General features: G+C 37.0%; 1 protein-coding gene across 3 annotated transcripts in view; it reads right to left on the bottom strand.

Annotated features, from left to right (window-relative positions):
* The window catches only part of DPP4 (dipeptidyl peptidase 4), a 69989-nt gene that overhangs the window by 24421 nt on the left and 26051 nt on the right, over positions 1–19517 (bottom strand). For all 3 annotated transcript variants that reach the window (XM_025172614.2, XM_007421526.4, XM_015889596.3), the window contains 9 exons: positions 18926–19086; positions 16316–16419; positions 14810–14939; positions 13922–13966; positions 9195–9299; positions 8878–8945; positions 7570–7623; positions 3696–3817; positions 1597–1644 (listed from right to left, as the gene is read on the bottom strand). In XM_025172614.2, the coding sequence (XP_025028382.1) occupies positions 1597–1644; positions 3696–3817; positions 7570–7623; positions 8878–8945; positions 9195–9299; positions 13922–13966; positions 14810–14939; positions 16316–16419; positions 18926–19086 (837 nt within the window). The remainder of the gene's footprint in view (positions 1–1596; positions 1645–3695; positions 3818–7569; positions 7624–8877; positions 8946–9194; positions 9300–13921; positions 13967–14809; positions 14940–16315; positions 16420–18925; positions 19087–19517) is intronic.

The raw sequence follows: 19517 nt of genomic DNA on the forward strand, positions 1-19517 counted from the left end.
AGTATATTGGTGTACATCAGCATAAATGGGTATCAGCTCGACAGAATTGGGCTTAGAGTGAAAACCTTGGAGGGAACCAGATTCTCTATAAAAGAACATGCATACATGTTAAAAATAGTTGAGCTTCCAGGAACTCACAAAACCTCTCACACTGGCCTCTCCCTGTTACAGATTTGGTTTTTCAAGTAGGTGGAACCTAGTTTCGGGAATTCTTTCCAACCACATGGAATCCATGGAGTGAAGCAACATCCTGAATTTGCATGTGGGCATGTGAGAGTCTCATCAGGACAGGTTCATGTGGGTTGCCTCTGTGTAGGTGTGCTTGTTTCTGTTGTCCCTCTGTGTTGGATATGTGTATGTGTGCATTTACTGGGAAGCACAGGGTAGGCTGCCTAGGCTCTGCTCACATGACCAGGACAGAGAAAGGAAGAGGACTAAGAATGGGGCAATTGCCAGTATTCAAAGGGCTGTTGTGGAGAAAATAGTCAGGAGCAATATATATATGCTGCCTTGGGTTATACAAAGTAAAGGTGGGATATAAAGATAACCACAACATTCACAACTGCCTTTCCCAGAGGATGCAATCTTCTTCTGCAAAAGAGCCAGAGACCATGATACTACTGCCATTTCCTCCTCCTTCTCCGCTTCACAGCGCACTCTTACTGGTGCTGGGGTGGGGGCGGGGGGGGGGGCTGTTGCTCTGCCTGTGCCGAAGTGGCTGGTGAAGCCATTACCAAAATGGCCACCGAAGGAAGTGGGAAGTGCTCGCAAGAGCAGCCAAACAGATGGCCACTCTCTCCACAGGCTGGATAAGATCAGGTGACAGGCCACCTTTAGCCTACAGACTGTAGGTTGCTGACTCCTGCATTAGGAGGTATTTTTCTGCATTTTTTTCCTCCGCTATCTCCAGCCTTATCTAGCCCATTTTTGAACCTGGTATTTCTTTTGCTGCTTTCTCCTCCAACACCAAATTTGTTCCAGTTCTGCTGAGTTTTCAGAGAGTGGGCTGATGGACTCCTGACTCACTTTACCTACTTCTCCCAGGAAAATGATAGGTTCCAACCCATGGCTTCTAAGCTATTCTGCACAGGTTATTCGAAACAAAGTCACAGGGTAGGACTCTACCATTTTTTTCTCATCAAATTGTACAAATTATAGTGGCATGTTAGATTGACACCTTTAACGCTACAGTTACAGCTTCTTTAATAAATCTCATTCTACCCCTTGGATCTGTTTCTAACTAAACATGCAAAAGAAAAAAAAAATCAAGCTTTCTTAAATTGGTGCCCCGTGGACACGTTAGGCTAGAGATCCCACTGTTTACAGACAGACAGCTCCTTGAATTGCTTTCAGGAGTGATGGGAATTGAAGTCCAACACATGTACGGCACCCAACTGGGAGTCACTGGATTACATCATCAAAGTGTAGTCTTATACACGTGCATATCAGAATAAAACCAACTATGTATAATTGGTCTTACTGCAAGATATGTATAGACAAAAAATTTTTTTACAAACTCTAACAGATAAATAGCCCCCAAAAGACATCCATTCACACTGTTCTAAAGGAAAAATAAAATAAAATAAAATAAAATACCTTTGTCTGTAGTGCCGTTTTGCAAGGTGAAGTAGGGCAGCCCAGGACCTGTTATTCACAGAGTGTTAAAAAATTCAATTAACTAAACTAACTTTTCACTGAAGTTAATTTTAATCCAGTTAGTGCTATTTCTTTATTTCTTGTCAATGTAGAAATTGTGTGTTTTGATTGAGATGTTCTTATGTTTTGAATTTTATTCTGGATTTTCTTCCTTTGCAGCTTTGATCACTATTTTAGTGGAAAGATTATTTAGTGGGGTACAACGTGTAATCCATAAATATATTTAAAATGATTGAATAAAAAAAGTGCATGCACTTGAATCAATTAATACCAATCATCATATCAACTTTCTGATTATGAAACAAGCTGGTCATTGGTGTATCTTTTTCTTTCTGTTCTACAACACATAATACATAAAAGTGCTTTCCCTTGAACAAATTAACACCAATCATAATATCGGCTAATAAGATGGACATTAGGGGGGGGGGGGTTTGGTATGTCTTTCTGTTCTGACTAATCAGAAATCAGTTTTGCTCTTCTCACCTGTTATATGGATGTCTAAAGTATGGTGTAGTGATTAGAACAGGGACCTCAAACTTATGGCCCATGGACAACATGAGGCCCATATTATTATGTCACCTCTATCTTACTGACATACATTGCAAACAGCTGGAAGGCAGGCAGTCTTGATTGGCTGCTACGGATCTTCTCTGCTAAGAAGAAAGTGTGGCTGTGCTCACAGCTCTGTGCTAAGGGACAGGGCTGAGACCTGTTGGCTCAATCATCAGGAAGCATGGGCGGGGGGTGGCGAACCCCTGCTGCCTTTAAACTTTCTCCCAGCACCGGGGGGGGGGGGGAGGAGAAGGGCAAGTAAGGCCAGCCTAGCACTGGTCAGGGCCTCCTTGCACTCTACAGCTGTTAGGGTGCAAGAAAATGGCTGCTTTGGGAAACATGAAAAGCAGCAGTAGTAGCAGGGGCAGCAAACTCCAACAAACATGGGCAAGAGAGGAGCATGTCTCCCAATACAAGGGTAGTGGTGGAATGCCATCTCCACCCAAGTGTCAAGGACAAGAGTGCACTCCTAATGCAACTTCTCCAGCCGCCCTCTGCTGCTTGTGGCGGAGGCAAAGAAGCTACCATATTCTCTGTGGAGCTCTGCCTCCAGGGATCTTCCACACTATGCCTGGGTGTGGGTGCCAGAGCAGCACTGGCCTATCCAATTCCTGCTCCCCGCACCCCTGTCATACACACACACATCCCAATGGCTGGTCCCTGCTGGCCTCTTTCGACAAACAGCAGTCCTACGAAGTATGTAGGGATGGCCAATATCCTTTTACTTCTTGGCAGAAGTGGAACTAATATTCAGGTGTAGTTGCCTCTTTTAAGGGGATAAATTCTGCCAAACTACAGATGATTAGGTTCAAGAGTTTTATGCTGTCATTCAACAGCAGCCAAACCAATTACTGCTGTTCTGGTTAATGCTGCCAGATAGGCAGCCAAAGTGAAATGGAGGAAAAGTAACTCTGTTTTCCAATAGGTCTTTTAAAAATAACTTCATGTTTAATGATGTACTGTAATATTCTTCATTTTTAAGCCATTGGAAATTTTCACATCAATGTATAAGGCCATAATTGCAGCCCTTGAACTAATGAATTAGTTCTCATGTAGCTGTCATGATGATTTGAGTTTGACACCCTTGGGTTTCAGTGACAACTGGAACCAGAGAGACCTAGCTTCAAATCTGCCCTTGATTCTGAAACTCGCTGGGTGACTTTGGGTCAATCACTTTCTCTCAGCTCAATTTATATCATAAGCTTGTTCCTGTGAGGTTAATGGTTTCTAACAGAATCAGCTGCCTTGACTTCTTAGAGGAAAAGCAGGAATAAAAATGCAGTAAAAATAAATGCCAAATGGTGATCACTCTTCAATCATCATGGGCATGACCCAGATGTCCCCTTAAGAATCTAAAAAGCTTTGTGGTTGGGGCCATCCAAACAACAGTAGTTCCTGGAGTCATGGATTGGCTAAGCGTCATGTAAATATTAGGATCTTAATTATCAAACTGCATTTCTGTAACGATGGGGGTCTGTGGTACTTACCGTAACAATTCAGTTTATAGTACCGTCCATCTGTGCTGAAGGATACAGAGAAATACTGACATCCTTCTTCCTTTGGATCACAAGTGATACATGTTTTTTTCAAGCCATTTTTTAAGTCCACTCTGCACAAATGAGGGAAAGAGAAAGATAGAAGAAATTTGTACTTCATTTGTACATCATAAAAGCACACTGCTGCAAATACTTTTTCTTTCAACAGGAGTGTTCATCAATTTTTTTACTTTGCATCACCATGATGGCCAGGCTAATTTATGTTTGTGCATGCCTCATGTTTCATTTTGCTTTATTTTTTTAATAGCAATTTGATTAAAAATTGCAATTGCAAAGATGAAAACTAATACAAACTAAAGAAAGAAAATAAAAAGAAAAAATAGAAGGTGCAGAAAAGAACAAAATAGAAAAGAAAGAAAAATAGGAATATAGTAAAGAAAAAGATATATATACAGTGGGGCAAAAAAGTATTTAGTCAATTGTGCAAGTTCTCCCACTTAAAAAGATGAGAGAGGCCTGTAATTTTCATCATAGGTATACCTCAACTATGAGAGACAAAATGGGGAACAAATCCAGAAAATCACATTGTCTGATTTTTAAAGAATTTATTTGCAAATCATGGTGGAAAATAAGTATTTGGTCAATATCAAAAGTTCATCTCAATACTTTGTTATATATCCTTTGTTGGCAATGACAGAGGACAAATGTTTTCTGTAAGTCTTCACAAGGTTTTCACACACTGTTGCTGGTATTTTGGCCCATTCCTCCATGCAGATCTCCTCTAGAGCAGTGATGTTTTGGGGATGTCGCTGGGCAACACGGACTTTCAACTCCCTCCAAAGGTTTTTCATGGGGTTGAGATCTGGAGACTGGCTAGGCCACTCCAGGACCTTGAAATGCTTCTTACGAAGCCACTCCTTCGTTGCCCGGGTGGTGTGTTTGGGATCATTGTCATGCTGAAAGACCCAGCCACGTTTCATCTTCAATGCCCTTGCTGATGGAAGGAGGTGTTCACTCAAATTCTCACGATACATGGCCCCATTCATTCTTTCCTTTACACAGATCAGTCGTCCTGGTCCCTTTGCAGTAAACAGCCCCAAAGCATGATGTTTCCACCCCCATGCTTCACAGTAGGCATGGTGTTCTTTGGATGCAATTTAGCATTCTCTCTCCTCCAAACACGATGAGTTGAGTTTAGACCAAAACGTTCTACTTTGGTTTCATCTGACCATATGACATTCTCCCAATCCTCTTTTGGATCATCCAAATGCTCTCTAGCAAACTTCAGACAGGCCCAGACATGTACTGGCTTAAGCAGGGGAACACGTCTGGCACTGCAGGATTTGAGTCCCTGGCGGCATAGTGTGTTACGGATGGTAGCCTTTGTTACTTTGGTCCCAGCTCTCTGCAGGTCATTCACTAGGTCCCCCCATGTGGTTCTGGGATTTTTGCTCACCGTTCTTGTGATCATTTTGACCCCACAGGGTGAGATCTTGCGTGGAGCCCCAGATCGAGGGAGATTATCAGTGGTCTTGTATATCTTCCATTTTCTAATTATTGCTCCCACAGTTGATTTCTTCACACCAAGCTGCTTGCCTATTGCAGATTCAGTCTTCCCAGCCTGGTGCAGGTCTACAATTTTGTTTCTGGTGTCCTTCAACAGCTCTTTGGTCTTGGCCATAGTAGAGTTTGGAGTGTGACTGTTTGAGGTTGTGGACAGGTGTCTTTTATACTGATAACAAGGTCAAACAGGTGCCATTACTACAGGTAACGAGTGGAGGACAGAGGAGCCTCTTAAAGAAGTAGTTACAGGTCTGTGAGAGCCAGACATCTTGCTTGTTTGTAGGTGACCAAATACTTATTTTCCACCATGATTTGCAAATAAATTCTTTAAAAATCAGACAATGTGATTTTCTGGATTTTTTCCCCCATTTTGTCTCTCATAGTTGAGGTATACCTATGATGAAAATTACAGGCCTCTCTCATCTTTTTAAGTGGGAGAACCTGCACAATTGGTGACTAAATACTTTTTTGCCCCACTGTATATAGAAATGTCTTTGCCTTCATCACAAGTATAAACAATTTTAGTAACTTATCACCTTCTCTTAAAATATAACAAATTATCTCTTCTTCCCATATTCCATCTCTTATCTATAAACAAATCCTTAAAGCCTCATCATTTCAGTCCTGATGTCAGCAAAAGTCCATTAAAAGTTACCAGAGATAAACATATCTCTTTTAACCTTGATCAAATAAACCAACTTTATATTCCTTCCTTTTACTTTTAACAGTCTTGATCTTTAGTCCCTTCAAATAATGTCATAGAACTTGATTTCTTTTCATTTTTTCTTTGTCCCTTCTCACAAAATTCTTCAAAGCTTTAACAAGCTTCTTTTGTAAATCCAAAATAGGAAAATTATCCAGGTCACTCTCTTGGTTTCTTATTTGTATATCCCTTTTAATTATTAAGGCATCAGCCAGTTTCTTTTGTATGTCCAGTGTAGCCTCTTTTTGTATAACATTCTTATAGCTGTCGTTTTTAAATCCACTTTCAGTTCAGTCTCAATCTTGTCAGGTAAAACTTGTTCTTCTTCCATAACATCTTTTAAACACAGTCTATCTATAGAAGCAGACACTCAATGTTAACTTCTGGGCCCATTGTTCAAAAATATCCTCTAATATGTCCAATGTTAAAATACTTTGTTTTATTCTGTATTAGTAAGTCAAATTTAAGTGTTCTTCTCCTTTAATTGTAATCTTTAGTTCTTTCTAGTTCCCTCTAGTGTCCAATTTTTAAAGTCTTATCCTTTTTTTTTTTTTAAGAATTCAAAACAAAAGCATGTTCTCATGGGAAGGATTCGTATAATTAATTCCAAAGACTTATTTCAAATCCATCTGAACCCTTAGTCCATTTGTAACTTTCCAAAATCAATGTTCTAATCACCCTTTTGCTGTTTATTCCCCCCAAAATATTTTTAAGTCCTTACATTTGTATTTAAAACTTCTTTTGCTAAGGATTGAAAGAAACTCACTCAGTGTTTTCAAACTTGTTGATCCAAAGGTTCCTAATAGCTACAAAGCAGTTACAGCAGTTTCTGAAAGTGATTAGAAAAGGAAGTATGCGAGCCCAGTGTCCTTAAAGGCGCCAACAATGGTTTGGGCAAGTTGGCTATCCCCTCATCTCCCAGAGCTCTATACGTGCCGGAGACCACTGTCTTACGGCCTCCTCATGAGGAGCAACTGTCTGGAGCACTTGTGGGCTATCTCAAGTTCTGTTCTTGTCCAGAGAGGAGTTATGAAGAGCCAGTCTACTCACTGGCTCTTCAATTCACAATTTCTTCCCTAAAAGTCCATTTTATTTTCTTTTATGTACTGGCAATATAATGGTTTACTTCTTCAATTTTTATAACAGTTTTATAACAGTTCATTTTTATAGTCAATTTTTTCTTCTGATACTTTCAGGATGTTTTCTTTGCAAACTGCAATAAGCATTTTCTCTTTGCTTTCCTTAGTGTAATTATTTAATCCAGATTTCTCTTCTTTCTTCTTCAACTGCATGCTTTTCCTGCAGTAAACCAAGGCCTCCAATGTTTTAGTGCTAATATAGTCAATTGACATCATTCCATGGATGCACTGTTATCAGTTTTCAGATTTTCCAATCTAAATAGTCCAAGCTATGTCCAATTTACTATACCAGCAGCATATCTGATTACCTGTATCACTGATCTGTTTATGACTTTTATTGTATTTCCACAATTTAATCTTGCATTTAGAATTTTTACATCATCATCATCATCATCATCATCATCATCATCATCATCTTTGCATGTAGGGCATAGCAGAACTATGATAAAAAGCATCTTACTTATAAAGATGTCTTCCTCCTGGTCTACTTTCAAATTCATTACTAATAAAGTATCTGGGAAATAAACAAATAGGTTATTGGTTGATTAATACATCATCCTGATAATAATTTAGAATTATTGTAATTAAAATAGCCTAAGGCAATAATACAGAAGTGGCTATAAGAGGTTAAATGGTTAAATATAAAGTGCAATACCTAGCAATTCTACATGAGTCACTAAACTGGGAAACACATTATGCTACCACAAAAAATGGAAATTATCTCATTAGATGGAAAGTAGTAGGCAAAGCAGAAACAAGTGCACTAATTATTTAATAGACAATTATCAACACAGACCTCTGATTCTAAATATCCAATGATTTTTTATTATTTCCACTGAACTGTACCTATAGAGAATGTATTAGGTGTTTAGCAGCTATAATAAATAAATCTTAAATCAGAGGAATGTATTCAACAGTTTTAATATGATTTCCATGGAATGTCTTATCAAGAGAAAATATAATAGGTGTCTAACTTGTAGTAATTAAATTGGTGAAACTTTCCTGGATGTATTTCTTAAATAACTACAACGTGTTATTGATTTGGTTTATTGTATGTGTGCATTGGGGGAGGGAGGGTTAGCATGTTTATGTTACATTATTGTATTGCTTACTTTTTATTATATCTAAATTTTAGGTGTGTATGTGTGTATTCGATATGCCTATTTGACGTATATTGCATTTTCTGATTGCACTGCTGTAATAAAGAGAAAGCATTAGGAGTGGGACCTATGTAAGAAAAGCAGAGAATGAGGGAAAGAGAATGGCATTTTCATAATCATGGATAAAAGATACTGTGCCTCAGTGTCATTCTATTATAGAATATCACTCATTAAGCACAGATTATTTTGACAGATAGGCTCCCAGTTCAACTGAAATTAGTGGCACTTGGGTCCTACTGAAATCAACAAGCTTAATGATTAACTTGTCACATAGAAGTCAGTGGGATGTAAAAAAAACCAAATTTGTCTTAATAAGATTGGGATTAGAAGATTTATATCTCAAGAATCACAAGGTTTTGGACTATCAGGAAGACATAAACCAAATGATGGGGGGGTTAGCCCAATCAGCATATATGGCAAGGAAGCATAACATTGCCATGCAAAATTTCTTATGCTTTCATCCAGTCTCAGTTTTTAATACTACAGACAAAAACAACAGAAACAGGAAAAGCTGTTTCTAGAAAAAGATAATCTAAACGATAAAAATAATCTAAGGGATTATTTACACATCCATCACACTAATATTCAAGTTATCAGTGGATACTCACAGACTGTTATTTGTTACAGCAGCTATACTGATTACTTCCCATTTTCCACTTGTAATAGGTTTCATTTGCTAAGTATAAAGAGTAGATAAAACATGAATCTCCATAAATATAAGGTTACACATATATGCACATATCAATGTCTGCAGCAAACTGTGATGACTCCAAAATGATAATATGAATGCAATGATAGTGTCACAAAAATGCTGCCATTATGTCTTATGCAAGTCCATCAGCCATGGCATTGGAATGATATCATTTGCCTCTGTTTGCCCCCTTTATGAACAAACATGAAACATGCACACATAATCATTACTTACTCCTGTGCTATCAGTGTAGTGAATATGTTCATATCCCTCTGAATCACTGATAATTTTGTAGTAGCTAATTTTGTCAGAAGCAAAGTAAGGTTCAGATGGCTGAAACTGGGAAAAAGAACAATTAACATGTTTATAGAAAGTAATGGTTAGTAAATATTCAATTTCATAGGTTTATTATTTTTACCTCAGAAAAATCCATTGACCATCAAATTTTTGGTTCAGGGATTGAAAAAAATAATTTTTACTCCCCAAATGCCAAGTTATTGCTAATGTTTTCAAAATAAATAGAACAAAAACAATAGGTTTCTACTGTGGTGTGGGTTGTTTCTTATAGAAGGACTCTTCAATATATAACATTAGTGAATTGCAATTACTTGGCTCTTATTTCTGTTTCTTTTATGCACACAAGGTCTTTAACTGCTCTTTTTTCCTTTATTTTCTTTTGCTGTTTTTTGTGATATAAGGAATGGAAGGTATTTATTAAAAAGAAAATCATAATTTATTACTTGTTGACATGTAGGCCTTTGAATATTTGCAAAACAATAAATAATTTGAAGGAAGCAAAGTGATGCCAGCACTCTAACTCTGCCCAATTTCATGTTCTCCTCCTCTGATACCTGAAAGTTGACAAGCACTGAAATTTAACCAAGCACTGTTCTGTGCTAAGCTGAGAAGACTGAGTTGTCTACCAGGAGGAGGGATTTGTTCCAGTAGCTTTTCTGCTAACTGAATGTAGGAGACAGTCATCATCGATTTAACATTATTCTGCAATTCTATACATTCAACAGAAATCTTGGAGGGTTGGAAACCTGTCAGTGATCTTCAGCCTTTTTTGGATCAACACTCATTAATTTCAAAATTTTTACATCTGCAGTAAGTTTACTGCATTACCAATTGTTACATTTTGGTACTGTCAATCATTAAATTTATTAATTTAAAATTTTAAGACGAATATTCTAAATCAAACAAATATATTTGTTATTCATACAAACCTATTTACCAAAAAAAAATGAAATTATATTTGAAGTGGCACAAATGAACCTATGTGAAAGGTTTAGGATTTTGAACTTCCTCACCAAGGAACTTTCTTGGTTTACACACCAAAAAGTCCCTGCCAGAAGTAGCTGCATCTCAGTTACTATTGCTACCATCTATCTTCCAAGGGGTGGTTCACCTGTCATTCCCCTAACTACAATCTCTGAAGGTGAAAAGGTTCCCATTGTCTTACTGCCTTCTGATACATAAAAGGTAAACATTTCTATAATGCAACTTATAATGGTTTTGTAGCATTATATTGTATAGGGCATGTTGATGTATGTGAGGGAAGTAACCCAAGATGACTTGTTCTGTGCTGGAAATTTGTGGCTCCAATTAGTCCTGCTGGTTTCCTGTGGGAATGATTTCTTCAGGCCTGTCCCTGACCTGTTCTCCTGCCCCTCTATCTTATTTTGGTTCTGAGGAAGAGTAGAACTGAGCTTCTACCATCATTTTTTAAAAAAGAGATTCCTCCACTTAAGAGTGCAAAGTCTTGAAATTGACTAGCCTATTCTTGACTTAAGTCATATAATTCAAAGTGTAATTGAAAGGAATAATCTCTTGCAAATTCCTAGCAGGGAATTTTCTTCCCAGTGGCTGTTTCTGTCAAGAGCCCTGGCTTCTCATGTAACAGTCTTAGGATGATTTAGAGGTCCCATACTGATTCTCACAGTTAACTCCCATCCTCAAACTCCAGCTCTTCAACAGCTCTCATCCCACAGCTGCACAATCCAGAGAACTACTAGATGGAAACCAAGAGACACAGAAAGCTCCTTTTGCTGCTACTAGTCAACCTATAGTTTCAAGGAACTGTAACAAAAATGTTCACTCAGCTAATAGTGTAATGGAAAAAAAAAAACCAAGTTAAGGAATAATCAGTGTCGCTCATGCCAGCTGGAGATTTTTCACATGGTGGATGACGTCGGATAAGAAATTTCAGTTGAGGGCATAACTAATCACAGTCTGTAGAACATTGCACATTTCATCTGTGCAACATAATTGCTCTGGGTACACAGTAAGGGCAAGGCAGAAGATTTCCTTCTGGCTCTAGAAGAAGAGAACTTTGCCAAGCAGCTTTGTGTATATGGCCTCAGTTTTCTGCCATCTATAATTCTGCAGGGAAGACTGTAAGATTCCATCTCAAGAGAACCAATGCGATGATACAGACAGTGTTGCATGACTCTCTGTATCAAGCCTGGTGTTCTAAATTAATAAAACCTTTGCTAATCAATTGTTTAGATCAGCCAGAACAAGCAAATGTTTTCATCCTGCCAGGGGATTGATTTGCAAATTTGGTGCAACTGTAATTGCTGTCATAGGATTCTGGATTTAACACTGGAAATGTTTATTGGTTGACTTATTTCTGTGACATGGTTTATTATTCATTTTACTAAATGGCTTCTACTGCATTAACTTTTCATGTTGGTTTTATGTGATGGTGTTGTTATTGATTTGTTTTTGATCCTAAATAAACTTTCTCTTTCAATATATTGTTCTATCCTCCCTTTGTCTATAGATTTCCAAATCTCAACAGTGACCAATGTATTATTCTAGTCATTCCAAAAGCTGCTAAATTTCCACTCCAACATTCCATCTTCCATTTCCACCAGTTTGGCTAGCGTTGATGGGAGTTGGAGATATAGCTCAACAGCATGAAGAGAGGTCCATGTCCATCCATATTATTCTATTCCTGGCTCTACCCATTCTTGATTCTACCCCAATCAAATTTTCAGGGGCACTAAAAAAAAAAAATATTGAAAGGGAAAGTTCCAGGTATCTGTCCTATAGAGTAATAAGATATGTTGTACTTTCTTGATGAGATTGACTTATTTGAGCATATCGTCCCATAGTGGAACAAGCATGATAATAATAATGTTAACCTATTCTTTACTAGTCTTATAGTACATTTGTACTCCACCTTTTTTCTTTCCTTTCTTTTTGCTTAACTGTTCACACCATACACAATCTGCTTATCACATTGCTTCCAGAGATTTTTATCATATAGAGCTAAAATGTGTTAGCTATATTAAGGTCTCTCCTTTCTGATCAGGTTTGGCAGCAGAAGATACTATCTTTCATTCTTTTGTATGGTAGATTTATCCTTGCTACTTTTTTTCTCACCGTGACTCTTGTAAGCAAGTGTTGAAGGGAAAAAAAATATCATTCATGCATCTAGATTTAGTGATCTTACAGTACAACTCCATTTTCCTACAAAGTTGTTCCCCTTTTACAGTAGAACCTCGTAATCTAGTGACAGTATTGTTAACATTGTTGTCTTAATTATGGTTTTCTCTAATGTACTAGATGAATGATTCTGTGTATATCTGTTAAAACAAAACACTGAATGCTGAGATTAATTTACAGATACACTGTTTAAGATTGCAAGTTTAATATTCTTGAGAGCCAGGAATCTCCCTGTTTTTGCTATTAAGGGTTAAGGCTAGAATGAGGCTTATATTAAGTTAACTGAATTTAATTTTTAGGAGATATGTGCAGGTCTGCATTGTTAGTTACCCATTATGTAGGCATTTGAAGGTGACACAGAAAAAGAAAAAAAAATGCTGTTCAGTTTGAAATGAGATCCAAGATCTCATTGGATTATGTATCCAGGACACAAACATTACATTGTATGGTCCCAATAATGTGATCAGCTACTAGTTGTTGGATTTAGAATGTGAAAAATCCAAATTTCCATTTAATATATTTAAGCAAGCTACTACTTTTAAATAAATATCCCTTACAGGAAATACAGCAAAGAAGATTATCCTAAAGATGAAATCAGAAATATCTATGCTTGCTATGCCAAACTCCATCACAGAAGAATTGCCAATATCAGGATGAATATCCACATCAGCAAATAATAATTTACATTAATTTGATTAACATGAGGTCCTAGCAGCAGTTCCATTATTCTAAGGATAAATGGATATGATTACATCCCATGAAAAATCAAGTTGTTATCAAGTTTCATCTTCTCATGCCTCCCAAGTAACGCACTGGGAAAAAATACATATAACATGATATCGTCTTGGACAATGATGTTTGGTTCTTTGACTATTGCTTGAAGAGAATGCAAAAAGACTATAATGCTATTATATCACATCTCCTTTTTAAAAATTCGGCATTACAGGAGAGAAATGTGAGAGAGCTGTGGGTTCTATATTATACCCAACTCGATCCTTTGTTATAGTCTTAATTAATACAGTTGAGAAACTAATGTATTTCACATATGAGGCTGGGGGGATAATTACAATTCTAAATGGTCTTGGAAAGAATCCTCAGCATTTCACTTGGAAAAAAACAGTTATTTAGAAGAGCTAACTTTGTATCTACATATTAAACTACCCGTTACAAAGCAGTAACATACAGTATTGTTCAGGTACTTTGTTGGCAGTTGTCTTTAAGATGCAAAACAGGAAGGTTTAATTCTTCTCAACCAGTTATTTTTCCTGCCCTGAAACCCACATATACACATGCAAACACACATTTCTAATGTTGTTTTAAGCTTGTGTTTATCTCACTAATATGGGGCTGGAAGCTGGCAAGGAAGAAAATGATACAGAAAAGAGCTGGCAGATACAATGAAATGCTTCCTTTCCTCATTGTAAGATATCTCTTTAGCCATGCTCTGCAGGAATGGATGCATGGCTGCTGTGTGACATATAAGTTGATCCTTAAATCATTATACTTACTCTGCCAACCCAACCTGTTTTACTCTCTTCAGGATGCTGCCTTTCCTGAAGAGAGAGAGAAAGATTTTCATTGTTATAATCAACCTCCATCTATTAATCCAGCTTTTCTCCCTTTCAAGATTAATGCCAATATTTACAGAATTTTCTCTAAATAAGTTGATGCCTTTTTTATTGATTGATTTACTGCCCAACTTCCAAGACTCAGGGAGTTACAATACAGGAACAAAACCATGTATATAAGTACAAAAAACCTACCCAAATAAATATCAGCAGCCCAATCACTTTAAAATCTTTAAAAAACAGCATCACAAAAGACAACCACCACCACATGCCTGCTTAAACACAATCATCACCACAGTTTTGCATGCGTGGGCCATTAACTACATGAAGGAGGCAATCCCTTAAGTCGCTGGGAAACATGCCACGTAGGGCTTTTAAAGCTGAAACCAGCACTCTGAATTGAATGCAGAAGCCTATTAGTAACCAATGAAGCAACCAGAGAATCAGGATTGTAGCAATTCTTACCTACCAATATTCTGGTCATTTTGTACCAACCGCAGTTTCCAAGTTACCTTCAAAAGCAGGCCCATGTAGAGCATGTTACAGAGTCTGACAGCATCGGGATGAGGGTGAGAGTCACTGCTGCCAGGGCTTCATGGTCTAGATAGGGCTACAACTGGCACACCAGCCTAAGTTGCCAATTACTGTGGAGATCTGCCTCTCCCATTTCTAAGCCACACAATGTTCCCCAAGCATCTCTCCACCAACTCCATCATTTACCCCCAAATCCCGTGTACTCCCCACTAACAACCAGAAGAGTGCAGTTGCCTGCTTGCGCAGCCAAGCTAATCTTCACCCTTCAACCTCTACAATCCATCTTCACCATACCTTAGGGCACTGCCATACACCACTAGAATAGTCACAGATGGTGAGCATAGAAAAGTTTTGAATCCTTCTAAGCCACTGCAGACAAATTCTTTCATCTGTCACCCATGTTACAACACTCAAGTAGTGATCCCTGGAGATTAAAAAGAGACTACTAAGCATTTGTCTACATAGGTACACTTGAATTCTATATCTAAATGGGCATAATGTATATGCCATTCAATATTCAACATACTATAACTATTACAATATGTACTATATGTACCATTCCATTATTAATTCTATAGAATAAGAAATTACAGATTTTGGAAACATCCTATGACTAGAAAAGGGGGACCACAGGGCCGAACAAGAAGAGAGTTGAAGAATGTAAATGAAACACTGATACCATGACCCACAGAATATAAAAGATGGCAGCATGGCTTTGGAGAGTTGAGATTTATCTACAAAGAGCTCTTTGACTTCTTCCAACCTAGCTAGTAGATAAGAAGGGTCTCTCCCTCTCTCTCTTTCCCCTCCTTTCTTCCTTTGTGTGTATATATATGGGGGAGGGGGGAGTGAGAGAGAGAGGGAACGTCTTACCCCCATCACATCAACCCGTCCTACCTGGGCAAGCAGAGAGGACATATTGTGGGTCCCATCAGTGAGAGAGTGTTGACTGGTGGGGCCTAGGAAAAGAGCCTTCTCTGCCATTGCTCCTGCCTTTTGGAACATTCTCCCTCCAGAGGTGTGGTGGGCCCCTCTGCTCCTGGCCTATCAGAAAGAATTAAAGACCTGGCTCTGCCAGCTTGCGTGGGGGGATAACAACTTTACCCAATATTGGGGGTGGCTAGAGCCTCGATGATACTCCCTGAGTGATTGCCAATTATTTTGGATCTTTTTATTTTCTATTTATTATTGTAATTTTGTAATTTTAGTTGATTTTAATTGTTTTGTAAACCACCCAGAGTCATTCAACGAGATGGGCAGTGACAAATTTGAAAAATAGATTTAAAAAAAAAATTATATTTGTATGTGTGTTTCTGTGTTTGCAGAATATGTTTGAATAAAGATGAAACTAGTATACCATATTCCTCACTTATGTGGGGGTTCTGACATTGCGTATAATATCCTTTATATTTTATAGTACCAAACTTCTTAGGTAACCCACTCCTACTGCATGCAACTTTTATATTTCTCCTCACATACCCCACTTATGTCACTACTATATAAAAAAGTTTTACAGTGTTTTGGTCTGGGTAATTATGTAGCTTTTAGTATATATATTACTATATGCTGCCCAGAGTCTTCTTGGAGTTGGGCAGCTTTAATAAATTCAGTGAATGAATGAATGATCCAGCTGAATACACATTGAAAAAAGAAGTCAAGTATTAATAAATGAACTCTCCACAAGATTTTTAATGCAATAAATAAATGCTTTTAAATATATTGTATTATTGCTCAGTAATAAAAAAAATAATAATCTACAACACTCACCAGAACAAAACATATTACTCTATTTGGACTTACCCTGATATTATACTAGGTGGTGCAGCAATTTCAGAGATACTGATTTTGGGAAGAGATGGAATATCCACAACAAACAGTCTTATTGTTGGATTTATAGTACCTGCCTGGATAAAATTAAAATATCTTATAACAGACTTTGTCCATATGGCAGTGTTAATTAGAAAAACACAATAAACTTCAAAGAAGGTAGCTTTCAAAGCTCAATATGAAATATAAGAAAATTATGCATTTTTTTAAAATGTTTTTTTTATAGAGGTTCATTGCTAAAAATCTGAAAGCCAGTACTAAAGCTTTGATTCAATACAAATAAAAATCATGTAATTTTTATATGTGAGTGAAAGCAGTCAATTCAGGATAAATTATGACCACCCACATTTTGTGAAGGATTATTCTTTTAAAGTAAACTTCTTTAAAATATACATTTCTGTGTGTGCTAGACACACTATTTAAGTTTTTTTAAAAAAAACTTATATGCCATGCCACAAAGATCCATTCTAGCATTATTATTTCAAGGAATGCTCACCTATGCCAAATAAAGCTAACCTGAAGCAAGTTAGCAGCTGGTAAGAATGGTGGAGAACGTTTTGACTTCTCTCAAATGGATGTTTTGTGAGGGGCCATGCATACCATGTCAGACATTTTGCAAATGGACAGTTTCACAGATTTTAGCCCAAAATTTATCTACCCCTCTTTTATAGATCAATGTAACACTAACTCCACATCACATGACAGTAAAAACTGTTATCACTGAAAACAATTTTCAGATTAAGATGAAAACGCTAAACATGCCTCTCAAAATAAACTGGAATTTCATACATTCATCATGGCCCATTGTTAACTGATAGTTTTCATCTCTGGAAAAAAACAACCAGTGAGCATATCTTTTCATTTGTACTATTTAAAAATAAATATAACTGACTACTTTGCTTAAAGAGAGGACATTGTCTAGCTTTGTTTCTAATTGGAAACCACTCTTGGACTTTTTGCTTGACACTCAAAAGAATGCAATTTTGATTTTGGGATTTGATGATTGATGTTATACCTATAGAAATATCTTGTACAAATCATATGTATTGTTGAAATAGATTGATTCTATGAATTTGCTTGAATGTTAGACTAAAAATTATTTTCTATTATGTAAATTTTTAGATACTAGAGTAAGAGGTGAATATATTTTACATTTATACCTGTACCAAGGAATGTCAGAAGCTACCTTTCTTTTTCTATGCCTTTTCTTTCTTTCTTTCTTTCTTTCTTTCTTTCTTTCTTTCTTTCTTTCTTTCTTTCTTTCTTTCTTTCTTTTCCTTCCTTCCTTCCTTCCTTCCTTCCTTCCTTCCTTCCTTCAACTTCTTTTATTTTAATTTTTTGGAAATTTTATAAAATTTATAAAGTAAATAAATAAAAATATATTGTGTCCCTAAATCTAGATTGGAATTGAACTACTGATCAAGGGAAGGATTAATAATCTTCCTCCTACATTACATTCCTCACAGAACTACTCTTGAACTTTGATAGGAATTCCAACAGCTTCTTCCTCCTGGAGCAACCATAGCTTTAATCTTTGTGATGGAAACAATCTCATCAGGAATCAATTGCAAAAATGCCTAAAAACTAATTTAATTTTGGCCTGTAACAATTCTAGTGACTTATCTGATTCCCAGAAATAACTTTACAATATGTCAAACATGTTTAGTTACATGATTTTGAGAAACAGAGCAGCATACGTCCAGATACATGTTCCATTAGGGATTAAAAAAAATTCCATCATAGATTCTGCTGAAAGTGAATATGGGTGACCTGCTCCAGAAGTTCCATGTCAAGATGAATGACAGCAGGAATGAAGTCCCACTAACGTTCAGTCTACTCCAGAAAAGGAGTTACATTTACTTTCTAAAATGCATGAGGCAGCTGGAGCAATTTTTCCTACTTTTCTGAACCACTGAAAATCCTAGCACACTTAAAACAATACTAGACCCTCTGCAGAGAGGCTTCTTCCCCAGCACTTCCTGGACTGGCTATGGAACGATGAGATATTGCAGCCACATGATCAGTCTATGAAGCATCAGAGGAAACAGCCTCTACAAAAGCCCTAGAACTGTTGCAAGCATACCAGGCTATCTAAAGCTTGACAAAACTGAAACTAAATACAGTTCCACTGCATACATTTTTTAAAATTAAGAATAATTCTGGTTTGCCCTGTCTGGTCTGGCAAATGTATCAGCCTGGAAATCTGTCCTCCAAAGCAGAAATGGAATGGACCTAACCTAGCTCACTCATCCGTGTTCATGAAAAAGTGAATAGTCCTCAGTCCCTCATTTGCCATGGAACTCATGAGATGAAGTGTTCCTTTTTCCACTGATCATCTAAGTGCTCTTCAACAAATCATTTTAGAAACTTAAATATTCCACAGCCTTCAACTGCATTTATTTTCTGTTTCCCTAGAGATAATAGAATACTTCAGAGTTGCCAGATGCTATTGACTTAAGTCACAGTAATCATAGCAAGCTGTTGAGGAGAGACAGACAATATTTTTGTTAGCAGCAAATGATTAAATGTGACTATTCTCTTAATCAAACCGCTCAACAACTATGTTTAATAAATAACACAGACCTTAGGATATGAGATTTTAATGGTCTTTGGATATTGCAGTGTATCTTCTGAATAAAATGAATACTCAATAACAGGAACGTCCGTGTCATTAATCTCTGCATACGCCAAAAAACTGCCATTTGGAGACCACCACAGAGCAGAATGGGTGCCAAACATTTCCTCTGAAAGAGATGCAAATGTATTCTTTTGGCTTTTTCCTCTGATACATTGTTCGTATTCACTTGTATATAATTTCAGATGGAACTTCAGCTACTAAAATTCAGATTACTTGCAATGTTTTGCAACCAAAACAATAAGTCAACTCTCAAAAATGCCTTTTTATAGAAATACAGTGCTATGGAAATATTCTGTTACAAAAATCTGGCTTTAATAATGGATGCAAATTCTAGTATTCTGATTTATCTTAAATTTCAATATTATGGATAATTTTTTTTTTTGTTTAGGCTATAACATTCCAAATATATCATCTAAAACGAACAATAATAAAATGTAAAGAAACTAGCAATAATGTTAAATAAAAAGGAAAAGCCAGACGTTGCACATATCGGATTTAACTTATACAGCCAACACCATATTACATGGGCCAGCAAGA

This window comes from Python bivittatus, unplaced genomic scaffold (genome assembly GCF_059951505.1).
Source record: "Python bivittatus isolate LINGU-HERP-01145 unplaced genomic scaffold, Pbiv_v1 ctg000480_np1212, whole genome shotgun sequence".
Lineage (NCBI taxonomy): Eukaryota > Metazoa > Chordata > Lepidosauria > Squamata > Pythonidae > Python > Python bivittatus.